Source organism: Electrona antarctica (genome assembly GCF_951216825.1).
Source record: "Electrona antarctica genome assembly, chromosome: 2".
In the NCBI taxonomy this organism is placed as follows: domain Eukaryota; kingdom Metazoa; phylum Chordata; class Actinopteri; order Myctophiformes; family Myctophidae; genus Electrona; species Electrona antarctica.
Window position 1 is genome coordinate 46,960,021 of NC_136807.1, and position 19,101 is coordinate 46,979,121.

A 19,101-nucleotide genomic window follows, 5' to 3' on the forward strand; every position below is an offset into this window, starting at 1 on the left:
GTCCTCACAGTCACATCTCCACGACAATGGAATGCACGTGTCTTTCTGACAAACAAACTGAAGGGGGAGACAGAGGTTCAGGTCCATAATAATCAGTAATGTATCAAAGACATGTAACCCATTTAGGACTGAGGACCAGATTGGCTATTTCCCCTACCATAAGCCCTCAATGGGGGTTGGGGTTTTGTGCTAATTCGCTTATTTCCATCGAAATAAGTAGTCAAGTTGATTTTTGAGCGATGGAAATGATGGAAATAAGCGAATTAGCAAAACACCCCATAGCCCCATTCAATTCAATGCAATTCAACCCATAGCCCCATTCAATTCAATGCAATTCAATGCAATTCATTGAGGGCATATTCATTAGTGGAAATAGCCAATAATGCGCTTTTGCACAAAATAACACCTGGACCTCTTTGGTGGGGACGTAACAACTACAAATAAAGGTATAAGAAAGCCTTCCAGCATGCGGAATTCTCCTTTAATGGATAAAGTCATACAGAGTAACACAAGTGAAGCTGAGGTGAATCACCTGGCTGGCAGTGCAGTTGGACATGCACTGCTTGTCGTCATCTGACAAGTAGGAGTCGGTGGGACAGGAACAGTTGTAGCCTCCTCCAGGTGAGAGCAGACACAGGTGACTGCAGCCTCCATTGTTGGTCTGACATGGATGACCAGACACTGCAGGGTGGAGAAAACATGCAACACACCTATATGTTAAAACAGTGCTTTATAAAACCTGTTGTAAGAGACACACCGATGTGTGTAAGTAAAGCAATCATTAAGGAACACCTGTATTCAACACCAGGTTGTTTAACACTTTTCAAAACATATCAATTAATTCAACAATACAGAAGAAATAAAAGTCATGAAACATAATGAAGAGTAATAATGAGAGTGTTACAGCAGGTGGTACAGACCCTCAGGTTGTCTAGAGGGGTGGTAGATGTGGATTTCATATGGATCGTTCAGCTCGCTGATGATTGTGGTCCTGTTGATACCATGAGTCTTGTTGGCTCTGTAGATGGAGCTCCAGTCTATCCAGTAGATGTGATCCTCAAACACAGTAATAGTCCAGAATCTCCAGATGTTGTCCTGACTCACAACTACAGACACACAGAACCCCAAATAAAAAGAGTCAGACTGTAATAAATGCATGCATGAATAAAGTACTACAAATACTGCTTTAACATACATTAGAGTATAACAAAGTGAACAATGTGTGTGTGTGTGTGTGTGTGTGTGTGTGTGTGTGTGTGTGTGTGTGTGTGTGTGTGTGTGTGTGTGTGTGTGTGTGTGTGTGTGTGTGTGTGTGTGTGTGTGTGTGTGTGTGTGTGTGTGTGTGTGTGTGTGTGTGTGTGTGTGTGTGTGTGTGCGCGCGTGTGTGCGTGTGTGTGTGTTGTGCACCTGTCTGTCTGTTGGTTCCATCCAGGTTGGCAAAATCAATGTATTTCCTATTGTTGGTCCAGTATATGTGATCATTGATGTAGTCTAACGTCAGGCCTATGGGACTGGAGATCTTCTCCTTCACGATGACTGTCCTGTTGGTGCCGTCCATCCCCATCCTCCCTATGTGGGGGTTGTTGTCACTTATGTCTGACCAGTACAAGTATCTGTCAGGGAGACACTGTGTCAGGGTCAGGTGTGTGTGTGTGTGTGTGTGTGTGTGTGTGTGTGTGTGTGTGTGTGTGTGTGTGTGTGTGTGTGTGTGTGTGTGTTTAAATGTATCTGTATTAATTTAACTTTCTTTTTGAAAGTATATACTATTAAATAGTATATGTCTTTGCATATTTATTGTCATAATCTGTCCTGTGCAATTTTTGATTACGAAGCCTTCAAGGCAATCTGAAATTACATTTGATTCATATGTTTTAATGTTCAATGCCAAAAACACAATTAAATCGTTAATAGCAATTATTTGTGTGACAATTAATCATCAACTTAAAAGTGTAAACGTGACAGCCCTATTCACAGGATGGTTGATAAATTCAGTGTGTGGTTCATGATGTCACCACAGTGTTCTTACCCGTAGCGTACATCCACAGCTATGGCCCCTGGCATGGCCAGGTCAGTGTTGAGCAGGACTGTTGGGTACGACCCGTTTAGTTTGGACACCCCTATGGTGTTATGAACAGGGTCAGTCCAGTATAGGTTTCCTCCTATCCAATCAACAGCCAGACCCCGTGGTGTGATGGTCGACGTGTTGTGAATGACCTGTCAATGAACCATATATGCACTCTGAATATATACTCACCACGCCTTCATTCTTACATTATGATAGTTAGAGCAACTTGTCAAAGTGTGGGCTGCATGGGGTACGTGTGTGTGTGTGTGTGTGTGTGTGTGTGTGTGTGTGTGTGTGTGTGTGTGTGTGTGTGTGTGTGTGTGTGTGTGTGTGTGTGTGTGTGTGTGTGTGTGTGTGTGTGTGTGTGTAAAACTAAGACTGAATGCATTAACAATCTGTACATTTAGTTGACTAAAATCTTTATTCAACAAAAACTAGACAAACAATAACACATTTCAGATGACTAAAATATGACTTAAACTAAATTAAGTTTTATCAAAAAGTTGCATCTGTGTCGCCAAATATATCATTATTTTAAACCAGTTGTTGAAAAATAGTGCAGATCTACAAGCTCGTAGCGTGGCACTCTTGTACGAGCTTGCTATTTTTTTTTTAATTGTGAAAATGTGGCACAAATCTTTGAATATACAGTATATGCTTTCACAGCAAACGTTTTCAACTCAAATATTTGCTTCTGGGGGTGTCCCTGGAACAACATATTTTCTGATGGTGGGTCCGCGGCCAAATACAGATAATTCTGTGGGTCCTTGACTTGAAAACATTTTGAGAACCACTGCAAAATAGGTTTTTCAGCATGATTTAGAAGTCATTTGTAGAAACTTGTAGAAAGGTCTTATTTAATTAATTAATGTCAAATGTTAATGATTAATGTAAAATTCTGCAATTTTTGATTTTAGTTTAGTCATAGTCTTTGAAATTGTGATTATGACTAAACAAAAATCAAAATTTGCTGTCAAAATCAACACTAGTGTGTGTGTGTGTGTGTGTGCGTGTGTGCGTGTGTGCGTGCGTGCGTGCGTGCGTGCGTGCGTGTGTGCGTGCGTGTGTGTGTGTGTTTGCGTGCATGTGTGTGTGCGTGTGCGTGTGCGTGTGTACACTGTCACTAACTCAGTGGTTCTCAAACTGTTCAGTTGGAATTATATTTGATATGGAGACCCCAAAAATGAATCATATTTGAACTGGAGACCCCCAAAATGAATCATATTTGAACTGGAGACCCCCAAAATTAATCATATTTGAACTGGAGACCCCCAAAATGAATCATATTTGAACTGGAGACCCCCAAAATGAATCATATTTGAACTGGAGACATCCCACCCTGAGAAGCACTTGGAATTGTAGCAGTTGAGTTCTCAGTTCCACACAGCTTAGAGATTTTCAATTATCAGTGTTGGCCAATATATATTACTAATTACATATTACTGCTTTAAAAAGCATTAATGTTATATTACGTATTACTTGGAATCAAGAGTAATATATTACATATTATATTACATATTAACCCCCGACCTCCTGCAAAGAAAATGTACAACAAAACAATCTGTTTAGCCAGCTCCTTTAAAACTGAATCAAACTGAGTCAAACTGAATAATATAAAACAAAGATTGTCTTTCATCTTTTTCTGCTGCATATTCCACATTGTGTACAGTAGATAAAATACAGCAGTTCAATCTCTCTTGACCTTTTAAACTAAATGTTTTCAAAAGGCAGCCAACAACACTGTTTACTCTGAGTAATATGTAATGTGCAATTTTTTTTACACATTACATGTTTTTGGTTAAATAATTCCTTACAGTACTCATTGCTGGGTTAAATAATAATATTACAGTAATATAAAACAAGTAACTTGTTACTGTCCAACTGGCTATTATAAGTACTCTGAGTACTATAAATACAACAATACAATACATACAAAGTATCCTTCATTCATCCTCATAGTTGTCGTTGTCACACTGACCTGGACGTCACTCCCGTTGATGTTCATGACACTGATCATGCTGCACCAGGGGGTCCGTTGTGTCACCTCTATCCAGTAGATCTGCTGCTGCTGATAGTCAAAGTCCAGAGACACTGCAGTCTTCAAGTCCTGTCACACCACAGCAGTTGTGTTAGTCTCAGACTGGAATACATTCCAGCATGTCAAAAGCAGTGTGTGTAGAATATTGTATAGGATTACATGTGTTGTTAATTATGTCCAATGGTTTTCACCTGTTTGAGCTCTGTGGAGCTGGAGCCGTTCAAGCTGATCCTCATCAGGTTGTCTCTGTTGGCTAAGATGAGGAAGGGCTCCACCTCTGGATAACAAAGTGAGACATTACACTTGAGTTGGTCTACTTTTAGAAATACACAAACCCTAAAGCAAGACAAACAGACAGACAGACAGACAGACAGACAGACAGACAGACAGACAGACACGCACGTACGCAGCCATGCACAGTCCCACACCCAACCAAACACACACACGCGCGTGTGCGCGCACACGCGCACACACACACACACACACACACACACACACACACACACACACACACACACACACACACACACACACACACACACACACACACACACACACACACACACACACACACACACACTCTTACCTGTGGTGTCATGTGATGGTGTAGCATGGAGAGCTGTGGAGAAACATAACAAACTAAATTAGCTTCAGTGTAACAACAGCTGGTTGGTTGTACGGTATTTGTGGTTTATCTGTTGAAATACACGTGAAAGATGTCCTTTGGTTCTCCTCTTCGCTGCTATTAATTTATTTGCCCCACCAGGATGGGAATGAGTAACTACGATTTCTATCGGAGCTCACATGAAATGAAAATGGCTGGCAAGCAATAGTTTGTTGTAAATTAACAGGTTGGCTCGCATTTTGTGATTTGGTCACACGTACAGAGCTTCAGAGCACAAACCAGGAAGAGCAACTTCCTGAAAGAGAATTAGTGCCTGTTTACTCTGCCACATGGATATGCTGTGGCACTATGTGTGTGCGTGCATGTGCGTGTGCGTGTGCATGTGTTTGTGTTTGTGTGTGTGTGTGTAAGACTCAACTTTACTCTGCCAGTCCACATGGATGTGTTAGGGCCGATTCATACTCCTATTTTACCGCTGTAGTGCCGAAATGATTTCGGCTCGTCAGACACTACAGAGCTCTACAGAGCCGAACCGACTTTTATTCGGCTCTAAAATAGGAGTATTGTCAATGTACAGTAGGCTACAAGTACAGTACAGTACAGTACAGTACAGTACAGTACAGTACAGTACAGTACAGTACAGTACAGTACAGTACAGTACAGTACAGTACAGTACAGTACAGTGAAAGGTATTTTCGCATCTCACAAACAGTGTCAGAAAAAAAATTATACAATTAGTACAGGTCACAGTGCAGTCCGTAGAAATACAGAGTCCAGGGGTCAGCAAGTACGTTTGACCAGTAGACAATCATTAGTATTGTTTCTAATGCATTAGAAGGCGGACCAGAACATAATAAAAGTCTATTAAACAAATATATATCACACTGTTCACATTATGAACAATGAATTCATGGACTGACCAGGAGGAGCTGAACTCATTCTAATATGAATATGAATATGAATATGAATCTTAATATTAATAATAACAATAATGATAATAATAACCCACAATCACACACGCAAGCACGTGCGCGCACACACGTACGCACGCACGCACACACACACACACGCACGCCCACACACGTGTGCCACACATACACACGCGCGCGCACGCTGCACAGTGCACACACACACACACAGGCCTGAGCTGTAGGCTGCATGTGAATAGTGTTGTGGCACAGACTTTTTCAGACCAACATGAAAGGTAGAGCATAAAGTGATCATAATATCACAGAGAGCCAAGGTATGACGAACAAAAACATTGTAGTACAATAAATAAATAAATACAAATTGTATAGATCAAATATAGTAGATACATAGAACATTGATATGATGTTTTGTTTTGTTTTCTTTGTTTAGTTTTTTTGTTTTGTTTTTTTGTTTTTGTTCTTTTCTGTTCTGTCTTTGTTCCTGTTGACTGTTTCGTCCTGTCTTTCTTTGTTTTGTTTTTTTCTTCTTTTGTTGTGTTTTTTTTGTTTGCTTTGTTGTATTATTTCACCTATGAAAAGAAGGGTAGGCACAATAAGCTTAGGCTTCAGCCTACACCTTTTTGGTCAATGTTTATTTTGCAAAAAACAAAGCAGGCACTGTATGAATCTGTTTTTAATGACCAAAATAAATAAACTGAACTGAACTGAGAACTGTATCATCTTCTGTAGGCTACTCATCACAGCTCAGAGGTACAACGGGTCACAGAAGGACTCCATTTCATAGATTCACTGCAATGAGCGAGTTGGTACAGCTGGAGAGACAACATGGAGACTCCAGGTAGTGAATAACCATTCTGTAGCAATGAGTACCATCAGAATATAGAGCTATTTAACACTTATTTTAACCAGAGAAAAATCACATACACTACCTTAAGTGTAATATATGCTTTGTTGTTCAATGGGTGTCGCAGGCTGATAATAGCAGACCTACAAGCTCACAACGCGTCATGGATGCAACGTGTGTGTGGCATCCATACTCACTGAGTGAGCTTATATGACTCTTTTTGATACCTAGACAGTCATGGTGGCTAGACTAACTGTTCAGGAGAGCAGAAAAACTGCTTATTATGCAAAATGAGTTATTAGCACAGGCAGACTCTTCACATACTAGAGCATGTCTGAAATGAATGTCAGAGCTTAAATCGACATGTAAATATTAAATAAGTGCTTAAACATGTAGCTAGGTGTAATGTTAGAGACCACAGAAGTGACCTTTCAAGCCTGTTTTCTGCAAAACATTACTCTATAAACCATATCTCCAAAACTGGTGGGCCAAACTGAACAGCAATATAATATGTCAATTTGAAGCTATATGATTCCCTGCCTTCACATGACATGAAAAAAAATAAAAAATAAAAATCAATGACAGCCTCGGTCAGAAGCGATCACATATACGGTATTCTCAGAACCCAACAATGTCTCTATCTCTATTGATTCAATAAATAAATGGATGGAGATGTTCAACAGATGAGCGATCACAGCCACACCCAGCCATTATAGTTGGAACCACAATGGGCCCTTACGGATCAGTAGCTCTGAGAGTGTACAAATGGAACCCAACCGGTCCATTTGGTTGCATGTGTATACGCTCTCAGAGTTATGGGCCGGGGTCCCTGAAATAAAAAACCTTTGAGAGGCATGTGGCGCTGTAATCTCAATTCACGCACTGAGACCTATATAGTTTCAACCATGAGCATCACAACAAAACAAACAATTTCCATGGTGTTCATGATGATGACAATATGAACCGTACATACGTAGCTCTCACAGTGAGCATAATTCAATACACTATTGCATGTATGGCGTACACACACACCTGTCTGCCATGCCGGGCATGATGGTTCAATGTAACTATATTAACCCTAATAAATTAAATAATGACTACATTATATAAATTCATGTTTTATATATGTGTAAACACATGCATTAATACAATAATGTCAATTAATTAATAGCACTAATAGCACACAATATTTGTAGCTTGCCCTATAGCACCTTTCATGATATGAAATGCAGCTCAAAGCACACGCACGCACACACACACCCACACGCACACGGGCACGCACACGCACGCACGCACACGCACACACACACAGGCCTGAGCTGCAGGCTGCATGCGTATAGTGCGTCATTTTGCCAAATGAATGGAGCTGACCAACATCATAAAGTGATCAGCATTGATCATAATATCACAGAGAGCCAAGGTATCATCTTCTTCATCATCACAGCTCAAAGGTTACAACAGGTCACGGAAGGACACACAGATTCATTGAGTTGTTACAATCATCAAAACGGGCCATTGAACTTTGCACACAGCAACACAAGACGTGACTGCTGGTACGCACGCACGCACGCACGCACGCACGCACGCACGCACGCTACACACACACACACATTGTAATGTTGAACAGAGTAAAGAGGAACCGCTGCATGGCTCCGTGACTGAAAACAGGTGCTCATTGGAGAGGGTTCAACAGTATACTGTAGGTATAACACATTCAAAGTGTTGCTTCAGATTTCTGGACTTAAAGCTGTAGGAAATACTTGCCTCACTAATATAGTGGTTGCAAAGGTATGAATTGATTCCCTGAGCTGAGTCCCGTGGCCGGAGTTCTGCTCTGGTTTTGGTGAATATTAAAGGATAATTTCATACTAGAAGGCTTTCTTACCTTTATATGCCCTAATTGAATTGAATTGAATTGAATTGAATTGAATTGAATTGAATTGAATTGAATTGAATTGAATTGAATTGAATTGAATTGAATTGAATTGAATTGAATTGGGGTGTTGTGCTAATTCGCTTATTTCCATCGCTCAAAAATCATTTTTTTAAATATATCCTCTCTTCGTAAATAGTATCCCAAGCGGCACACTACTTATTTTGATGGAAATTAATGCGAATTAGCACAAAAACCCAACGCCCCGTTGAGGGGAAATAGCCAATAATGTACACATTTTGCACAAAATAACACCTGGACCTCTTTGGTGGGGACGTAACAACTACAAATAAAGGTAAGAAAGCCTTCTAGCATGGTATTCTCCTATAAGTAGTTCCAGTCAGCTGGCGGTCACGCATCAAAAATAAATTAATCCACAAAACTAGCGTCATTTGTATTGTTGATCTATTTCTACCATATAGCGCCAATTTAGTTCAACATTGACCTCTCTGTCACATACATGGAACTATGGTTTTGTGCTGCTGCTGGCGTGGTGATAATGGACACAAAACATATTTCCACGTGACAGAGGATTCCAAGTTGAATGAAATGTGCACTATATGGTAGAAATTGATCAACAATACAAATTATGCTAGTTTTGTGGATTCATTTATTTTTAATGCGAGGCGCCCAAACCACAAACAAATGACCAGAACTACTTAATATTCACCAAAACCAGGCCAGACTTCCCACCACAGGACTCAGGCAATCAATGAATACCTTTGCAAACCACTACATTAATGGCATGTATTTCCTATACAGCTTTACGTCCAAAAATCTGAACTAACCCTTTAAGCTCCTTCCCCTGCACACTGTCATCCAAGTATGAGAAAACAGGTGAACTTAAAGGACCACTTCACCACTTTTCAACCTATCTTCATATAATAGGTCTTCACTAATAATCATGATAAAATGGCACAATTTTTTCCACTCAGGGAGGCAATAGGAGGCAATTCAGAAACCCGTCCACCAGTGACATCATCGTTAGGCAGATTTTTTTAAAACAATATTTCTTTACATAAATGTTCAGATTTGTATTATCATGAGAACGATGGCTTCCATTTTCGCATTGCAACTTTTCAGGACTAGAAAGCCTGCAGTTTCTATTTGGATTCCCCATTGATGATGTCACTGGTGGACGGGTTTCGGAACTGCCCACAGCCCTCCTATGAGACACAGACCGAGTAGGAAAAAATGGTGCCATTTTATCATAATTATTAGTGAAGACCTATATTATATGAAGATAGGTTGAAAAGTGGTGAAGTGGTCCTTTAAGAAACATTTCAACTAAGGTTGAGTATTTAAAATAATTTATTTGATTCATGGCTTTTAACTTGGCAAAGTTAAAAAAAAAAAAAAACAAGAAAAAACAAACAAGGCTCAAGAGCCTTCATCAGGTTCCAATGCTTCCCCATAATAAATAAGGTCAATACAAAATGTGTTGGTCATTTTTGTTGCGTTGCCAAGCTAAACGCCATGACTCAAATAAAGGATTTTAGGAGCGGAGTGCCTTGGAATGTTTTCTCATACTTGGAAGTCAGCCTAGTATACTACTACAAGGGAAGGAACTCATGTCTTTACAGTACACATGTTAATTCTTTAACCCACAAATGAATATTAATTTACAGGGAAACAAATGTATAACAATGTATATACATTATAGAACCTTCTCCTCCACACAGACAAACTGCCTATAACATCTTAGACAGAGCAATAGTTGTTATAGGCCTTTCTCTTGTAGTCAGACCACTTGTGGTCAGTTTAGGGAACCTCCGTTGAGACTGAGAGGCCAGCTTATATTTTCAGAACCCAACACAACAGCTGTCGTACGATGGAGTATATATAAATCACCTGTTTGTGTCTCAACCCCACTGCCACCCACAGAAAACTAATCAGCAGCTTGCACCAACCCACCCACCCTCCCCCTCCCTCTGCCCACTATACCTCCCCCTCCACCCGCTCCACCACAAGCCAAATTAGACCAAATGGAGCACTAAAAAGGAGACAATTTTGGTGCGTTTTGAAGCAAAATAATTGGGGGTGCAAACTCTGCAAAGCTCACGACCTATAACTTCAATTATATCACAAATGATACCAGCACAAATTATGAAATTTACGGCACAATTCAGCACAAATGCAGCACTGAAGAATGATACCATTTTTTTTTTCGTCATATGGAAAATCACGGGGTGCCAACTTCACGGACCTCCACAAGCCTCAGAGCCATGTGTGTGTGTGTGTGTGTGTGTGCGTGTGTGACGTGAGCCGTATACACACCACTATGGAGAAATGGATGGATTCAATAAATAAGATGTTCAATATGGTATATGTAACAATATCCTACTATAAATGCACCACGTCTCTGTACGTGTGCACGTACAGTACATTACGTGACTGTGTGTGTGCACGTGTGTACATGTGTGTACGTCTCTAATCCACGTAACGCGAGGACCGTTTGCCCCACCGACTTCAAATTTGACACACGTTCCACACCCCCACAGGGGGCCACTTCCTCCGTGGGATACACTGTTGTCCAGAAACGCCACAAAAGGCTCTGGTCGGCAGTGTTGATTTCGTCGACTAAAGCCAAGACGAAAAATGTTCGTCGGCAACCCTTTTTTCACTGACGAAAACTAAATGAAAACTAAGCTATGATGACTAAAACTGAGACTAAATATACTGACAATTTCGTTGACAAATAAAAACTAGACTAAAATGTTAGGAAGGGACTATAGTGGAGATCCAGTATAAGTCATTTTACACTTGGTTGCATGCTGAAAATAGCAGATCTATACAAGCTCACAACACGTCGCAGCGTGACGCGTTGTGAGTCATTACGACGGCATCAATGCCCGCCAAAATACATTTTAGTCGACTAAATCAACTGTAGATTTAGTCGACTAAAATATTATGATATTTAGTCGACTAAAGCTAGACTAACACTAAAACATTCCAGGTGACTAAAATGTGACTAAACTAAATGAAAGCTATTGAAGAGACTATGACTATAAAACTAAAATCTAAATTTGCTGCCAAAAAACACACTGCTGGTCGGGCTCTGCCAGTGGACCTAATGAGCCTAAGTCCCCTCAGCTGTAGAACTCCCAGCCTCTGCCTCAGCCAATTGATTGCCCACACATGTCATTTGGTTACTTAACCAGTCCACTTTTCACAGTCAGTTTGCCTCTACACAAACTTCATAACACTTGAAGAGATAGTTCAGATTTTGTTTAACTTAAGCTGTATGAAATACTTGCCATTAATATAGTGGTTACAACTGTATTAATTGATTGCCCGAGTCCCGTGGTGGGAGTTCTGCTCTGGTTTTGGTCAATATTAAGTAGTTCCGGTCATTTTGTGGGGGGCACTGCATGGGGCCACGCAGTAAAAGTATATTAATTCACAAAACTAGCATCAATTGTATTGTTGACCTATTTCTAAAATATTAGCGCAACTTTCGTTCAACTTTGACCCCTCTTTCACATGGAACTATTTTTTTGGGCGTATATGGACACAAAAAACATAGTTCCGTGTGATAGAGGGGCCAAAAATTAGCGAAAGTTGCACTAATATGTTAGAACAATGCAAATGAGTTTTGTGGATTAATTTACATTTAATGCGTGGCCCCCTGTGCCCCCCACAAAATTACTGGAACTACTTAATATTTCACCAAAACCAGAGAAGAACTCCCACCATGGGACCCGGGCAATCAATTAATACAGTTGCAACCACTATATTAATGGCAAGTATTTCATTAAAAAAATCAGAAGTATCCCGTTAAGCAAATCTGGAAATCAAATCAATAGAGCACCAAAACAAAACTCCGGATCTACCAAAGCTGCGTATACACTATCAACACTACTACTGTATACGGTCCAGAATGCTGGAAATTAACCACAGAAAACAACATCCATAAATTATGCACTTTCCACACATCATGCCTGTGCAAAATCCTGCGTATATTCTGTCCCAAGACCATCTCAAACAATAACCTCCTCAACATCATCACCCAACAAGACAACATGCACAGTATAATCAATAAACAGGTGGACCTGGATTGGCCATACATGTGCTCAGAATGAAGAAAGAGTATTGGTGTACCATGTGCTCTATGCCTGGCATTGAGTCCCCGGTTCAATTCCCCAGCCTGGAGAACCTTTGCTGCATGTCACTCTGACTCTGTTTCCTGTCTCTCTGCATCAGTGGTTCCACAAACATTTTAGCTCGTGACCCAAAAGAGAAATTTGGCGTTTGCCCGGGACCCGAACTAGTGAAAATAGCAGATCTACAAGCTCACAACTCATCGCTTCTCGCCACGTTGTGAGCTTGTAGATCGGCTATTGTCACTACTTTTGAAAAACATCTTTGAATTTGTTTTTCATTCATGGAAATGTGTGAATTGTGGGGGATTCTTTTGTGGGAAAGTTGTTTTGGAATAATAATTAAAAAAAATGAAATTTAGGAAACAAAACATTATATTTACTCGGGTCTGCGACCCATAAATGGGCCCAGACTGAGTGCTCTCTCTACACTGTGGACTATCAATACAAGCAGAAAAACCTCCAAAATAGGATACGGCACAACATCACGCCATGTCTCACACACACACACACACACACACACACACACACACACACACACACACACACACACACACACACACACACACACACACACACACACACACACACACACACACACACACACACACACACACACACACACACACACACACACACACACACACACACACACACACACACACACACACAGTGCATGTAAAGCAAACAGCAGTACTAAATGTGTTAAAGCGTCATGGTTCTCTTATAGCCGTACTAATAGGTCATGGTTCTCATAGCTGTACTAATAGTAATACATCATGGATTTCAGTGTCATTTCACATCCACATCAAGCAACAAGTGCCATTCTAACAGAGTGTTTACCTGAGCTCCAAAGCAGGAGGAACACTATCACTGTCTCATCCATGTCTGGATTCTCTCACACTGGATTCTCAACTGGAACTTCACCGATCTGCACCGACTGGTCCTGGCTGGGATTCTGGTCAACACTCTCTGAACTTCACCGATCTGCACCGACTGGTCCTCGCTGGGATTCTGGTCAACACTCTCTGAACTTCACCGATCTGCACCGACTGGTCCTGGCTGGGATTCTGGTCAACACTCTCTGAACTTCACCGATCTGCACCGACTGGTCCTGGCTGGGATTCTGGTCAACACTCTCTGAACTTCACCGATCTGCACCGACTGGTCCTGGCTGGGATTCTGGTCAACACTCTCTGAACTTCACCGATCTGCACCGACTGGTCCTGGCTGGGATTCTGGTCAACACTCTCTGAACTTCACCGATCTGCACCGACTGGTCCTGGCTGGGATTCTGGTCAACACTCTCTGTCGTCTGTGTGTTTTATTAGTGACACATGTCAGCTCGTCATATCTCTTCATCAGCATGTGGTGTAAATTCACACCTCTTTTGTTTACTGCTGAAGCTCCTCCTGCCCTACATAGTGAGTGTGAACTCTGCATGCTTCACATACATTAGAATAGGCCTACATTCATTTAAACAATATACAGAAACACAAACTGCACAATATAACTCAGACATATACAAGAAAGAAAGTCAAGGATATTCTGCTAATGCATGTCTGAACAGTATGCCCACGGACGCTGTCAGGAGACCTGTGGCAGGGATTCCACAGTCTGGGAGCTACAGCTTGAAAGGCTCTGTCACCTCTGGTTATATAATTGGTGCGAGGGATGACTAATGGACCATATGCAGACCACGGCCATCTTACCATTATAAGTTAATGGCAAGGTGCTCACAAGGTGCAACTTCCCATTGACTGCCCATTCATCCAAACAGAAAAGTCCTATCTGATTGTATTACACAACGTCAAACGCACCAACATTGCAGCTGTACGAAAAGCTTGAATTATTCTCTTTCTATCCTCAAAGTGTTTGTTTCATAAAAATCCACTGTAGACGATGTTACAGATGTTATGAGTTACTTAATTTCTGTCCTTGCAGGTGATTCTTTTTCTAAGTGTTGCAGTTTGGAAGTGCTCGTTAGATATCACTCAACTGCGTACCACCTGTCAATTTGCACATAACGCAGGAGGCAGCAGGACATTGCTTTACTGAAAACGAGTGCTTCCAAACTCTGATGGCAAGATGACCGCGGCCTGCAAATGGTCAATAGACCCTGGTGAGCTGACCTAAGGGTCCTGCCAGGCACATAGGCCTACTGCTTTAGCAGCTAGGTCAGTCATAATATGCTGGTGCTTGACCATGCAGAGCTCTATAAGTGAGCACTAGGACTTATAAATTATCCCTGAAAGCGACAGGGAGCCAATGAAAGGAGGCTCCCTAGCTAAACTGGGGTAATGTGACACCTTCGGCTGGGCCTGGTTAATAGCCCGGGAGTAGCATTTGGGATAAATTGGAGGCGGTCTAAGGATGCTTTACTGAGGCAGGTGAAAAGTGCATCACAGTTGTCCAGATGAGAGGATACAAAAGCATGAATTATGATTTATAATTTGTTGTGTGAGACAATAGACCTGAGCTTAGGAATGTTCCTGAGTTGGAAAAAGCATGTGCGGGTTCCTGAGGTTGGAGCTGTTCTAGAATCTTTTATGTGCACTTGTCATGCACTTAAGACATACAGTACATGATCAGGTCTCTGGCTCATGATACCACAAAACTAACTTTTGCCTTACTTGAAACCTGGTATTTTACTTCACTAATTGTTTTCGACCAGGTCAGTCTCCTACGAATGTCCTCATTTAGCCATGGAGAAGTATTTAAAGTGCGAACAGTGCGGGATGATAGAGGAGCAATTACATCTAAAATGGCTGAACAGGAGATTAAAAGAGTGAAGTGAACTATATCAATGTCGGATTGTTGGCATTTGTGAGCAGAGGCTGCACCTGCACCAATGAACTGCTATCAAAAGTAGGGGGGAATCTTTCTGCCGAGGGGCCATTTAGCATGAGCTTCATGCTAAATGGCACCCGTTTTAACTATCTGTCTGTGTCCCTTTTGTGCCCATACTGTATATGGAGATCTCTGTAGTATGCAATACCCATTGTCATAGCACCCATTTTAACTATCTGTCTGTGTCCCTTTTGTTGGGTTGAAAATGGCCTGTACAGTATGGCCACCATTGACATCCAATTATAAGGCAATATTTTCTAAATTTCCTTTTGCTTTAAGTAGCATGTGACATGTCAAACTAGGGGGTTTTCATGATGCTGAATCCATTCCAAGCATTAGTTTTGCACAAAAACACTCATTGGGCTAAATGTGGCCATAGCAACTTGCCCAAATGTGCTGACATCATCACATTTGGGCAAGTTGCTATGGCCAAATTTAGCCCAAAAAGCAATACCATAAGATATGCCTCATTATATAGGCAAAATCTGTGAAGAATTTGGGAATTGTTAACACAATTCCAATAATGCCAATTCTCCTGCACCAAAGACGTAACACACCAAAAGGCAGACACAAGCCAGCCAGCTACTGATGGCCTTGCACAGCACCATATTAATCCACCAGCAGCCAGGTGTCTGCACGGCTGTACTGAATGAGGGTGATTAGGGGGGCGTCGTGTCACATAACTATGGATACACAGGGGGGAAAATAAGCTCAATCCACTAATATACAATAACTATCATCAATAAAGGCAGAGAAGCCCAACAGATATCTGAAAAGTTTTGCATTTGTTCACCAGATTATAAGTAGCAACATGGTGACATAATATACGGCATCTACAGTTAATTGACGTATAGAAAACACAACATTATGTTTGTACAGAGATCGGCAGAGAAGCAGGTGTTCTTAGCAAGGCTCAGGCTTGTGGTCGGCTTGAAGGTTTCTCTGTCTGTGACCACATCCTCTGCTCTAGTGCTGCTGTCGTCTATGTGTTGATTAGTGACATGTCAGCTCTTCATATCTCTAAGTTCATCATCATGTGGTTTGGATGTATTCACACCTTTCTTGTTGACAAGAAGCTAAAGTTCCTCGTGAGTGTTAGTTCCTCGCACGCACGCACGCACGCACGCACACACACACACACACACACACACACACACACACACACACACACACACACACACACACACACACACACACACACACACACACACACACACACACACACACACACACACACACACACACACACACACACACACACACACACACTATTTAATACTCATTTTGTATTTATTTTCACATAATATGATATGATAATGTGTGTGTGTGTGTGTGTGTGTGTGTGTGTGTGTGTGTGTGTGTGTGTGTGTGTGTGTGTGTGTGTGTGTGTGTGTGTGTGTGTGTGTGGGCGTGCGGGCTTGTGCGTACGTACGTGCGTGTGTGTGCGTGTGTGTCTAATTGTCCAATTACATCTAAAATGGCTGAACAATGCAGATTAAAAGAGTGAAGTGAACTATATCAATGTCGGCATTTGTGACTATAGAGGCAGCACCTGCACCAATAAACTGCTATCAAAAGCAATGGAGAACCTTTCTGCCGAGAGGCCATTTAGCATGCGTGAGCACTTAATTTGTTCACCAGCCATACAATCAGTATTAAAAGCTATTGCTGTACCTGCCCATCGGCCTACTACTGGGAATGTTGTCATAGCACCCGTTTTAACTGTCTGTCTGTCTGTGTCCCACATGGAGATCACTGTATTTGTCTGTCTGCCTGTGCCTGAAGAGTGCAAACTGACTGTGAAAAGTGGACTGGTTAAGTAATCAATTGGCAGGTGTGGGGTTAATTGGCTGGCAATTGCACAGGTGAGGGGAGTTGGGCTCATTAGGTCCACTGGCAGATCCTTTTGTGGTGGTTCTGGATAACGCTGCATGCCACCGACTCAAGGCCGGGCACTGCACTCCCTGTGGGGGTGTGGAACGCGTGTGTCAAATTTTAAGTCAGTGGGGCAAACGGATCTCGAGTTACGTGCACTACAACCGTACACACGCGCACACACACACACACACACACACACACACACACACACACACACACACACACACACACACACACACACACACACACACACACACACACACACACACACACACACACACACACACACACACACACACACACACACACACACAATGATTTTCAACTACTTAGTTTGCACAATAACAAAACAGACACCCAAAACAACCTCATCAAAGAAAGAAATATAGGACAAAAACTGCAGGGGCACTGATATCTTTGTAATAAAACAAAGATAATATTTAAAACAAACATACAGGCCTGTACACCATCACCAACATATATACCTATATTTGACCTAATAGTCCATACAAAGAATTCTCATCAAAATATATTAAAGCAATATTAAAACAATACATGGCAAATGGAGGTACTCTTCTTTAATGTTAAAACATCAATCATAAGAAAATAAACAAAACACAACACAAAACATTTTAAACATCAGGGGGGGGGGGGGGGGGGGATATAAAAAGCAATACCATAAGATATGCCTCATTATATAGGCAAAATCTGTGAAAAATTTGGGAATTGTTAACACAATTACAATAATGCCAATTCTCCTGCACCAAAACCTAACCTAACCAAACACACCAGAAGGCAGACACAAGCCAGCCAGCTACTGATGGCCTTGCACAGCACCATATTAATCCGCCAGCAGTCAGGTGTCTGCACGGCTGTACTGAATGAGGGTGATTAGGGGGGCGTCGTGTCACATAACTAGGGATACACAGGGGGGGAAATAAGCTCAATCCACTAATATACAATAACTATCATCAATAAAGGCAGAGAAGCCCAACAGATATCTGAAAAGTTTTGCATTTGTTCACCAGATTATAAGTAGCAACATGGTGACATAATATACGGCATCTACAGTTAATTGACGTAGAAAACACAACATTATGTTTGTACAGAGATCGGCAGAGAAGCAGGTGTTCTTAGCAAGGCTCAGGCTTGTTCCGCGAATTCACGCGTGTCATTTCTGGTCAACATGATGTACATCCTGCTCTGTCTGTGACCACATCCTCTGCTCTAGTGCTGCTGTCGTCTATGTGTTGATTAGTGACATGTCAGCTCTTCATATCTCTAAGTTCATCATCATGTGGTTTGGATGTATTCACACCTTTCTTGTTGACAAGAAGCTAAAGTTCCTCGTGAGTGTTAACTCTGACGGTCTGCAAGCAAGTGCACACACACGCACGCACCGTGCACGTCGCACGCACACACACGCACACACACACACCCACAGATGGACACACGCACGCACGCACGCACGCACGCACGCACGCACGCACGCACGCACGCACGCACACACGCACACACGCACACACACACACGCACACATCATATTATGTGAAAATAAATACAAAACTAGAAAAAGTGCCCTTCTGGGCACAGGTCTCCACCAGGAGGATAGGAGTGTGTGTGTGTGTGTGTGTGTGTGTGTGTGTGTGTGTGTGTGTGTGTGTGTGTGTGTGTGTGTGTGTGTGTGTGTGTGTGTGTGTGTGTGTGTGTCGTGACTTGGCCTGTTGTAGCGCCACCATGAGGCTGATTTGAAAACTGTCAAGTGGCATTTCTTCCTCAGCCTAGTGGGAATAGGCATGCACAGTTTCACCGCAATCGGACGCTGCGTTGAGGAGTTGT

The 19,101-nt window shown here is 41.8% G+C and overlaps 1 protein-coding gene across 1 annotated transcript; it reads right to left on the bottom strand.

Annotated features, from left to right (window-relative positions):
* Positions 1 to 1,057: 1,057 nt before the first annotated feature.
* On the bottom strand, positions 1,058 to 13,498 carry LOC306933554 (low-density lipoprotein receptor-related protein 1B-like; the record flags this gene model as incomplete). Its single annotated transcript, XM_079515816.1, has 7 exons — positions 13,378 to 13,498; positions 4,690 to 4,722; positions 4,295 to 4,380; positions 4,044 to 4,172; positions 2,027 to 2,214; positions 1,497 to 1,613; positions 1,058 to 1,106 (listed from the first exon to the last, which is right to left on the bottom strand). The coding sequence occupies exons 1-7, from the start codon at positions 13,418 to 13,420 to the stop codon at positions 1,058 to 1,060; spliced, it is 645 nt and encodes a 214-aa protein (XP_079371942.1). The 5' UTR covers positions 13,421 to 13,498.
* Between the last annotated feature and the right edge of the window lie 5,603 nt (positions 13,499 to 19,101).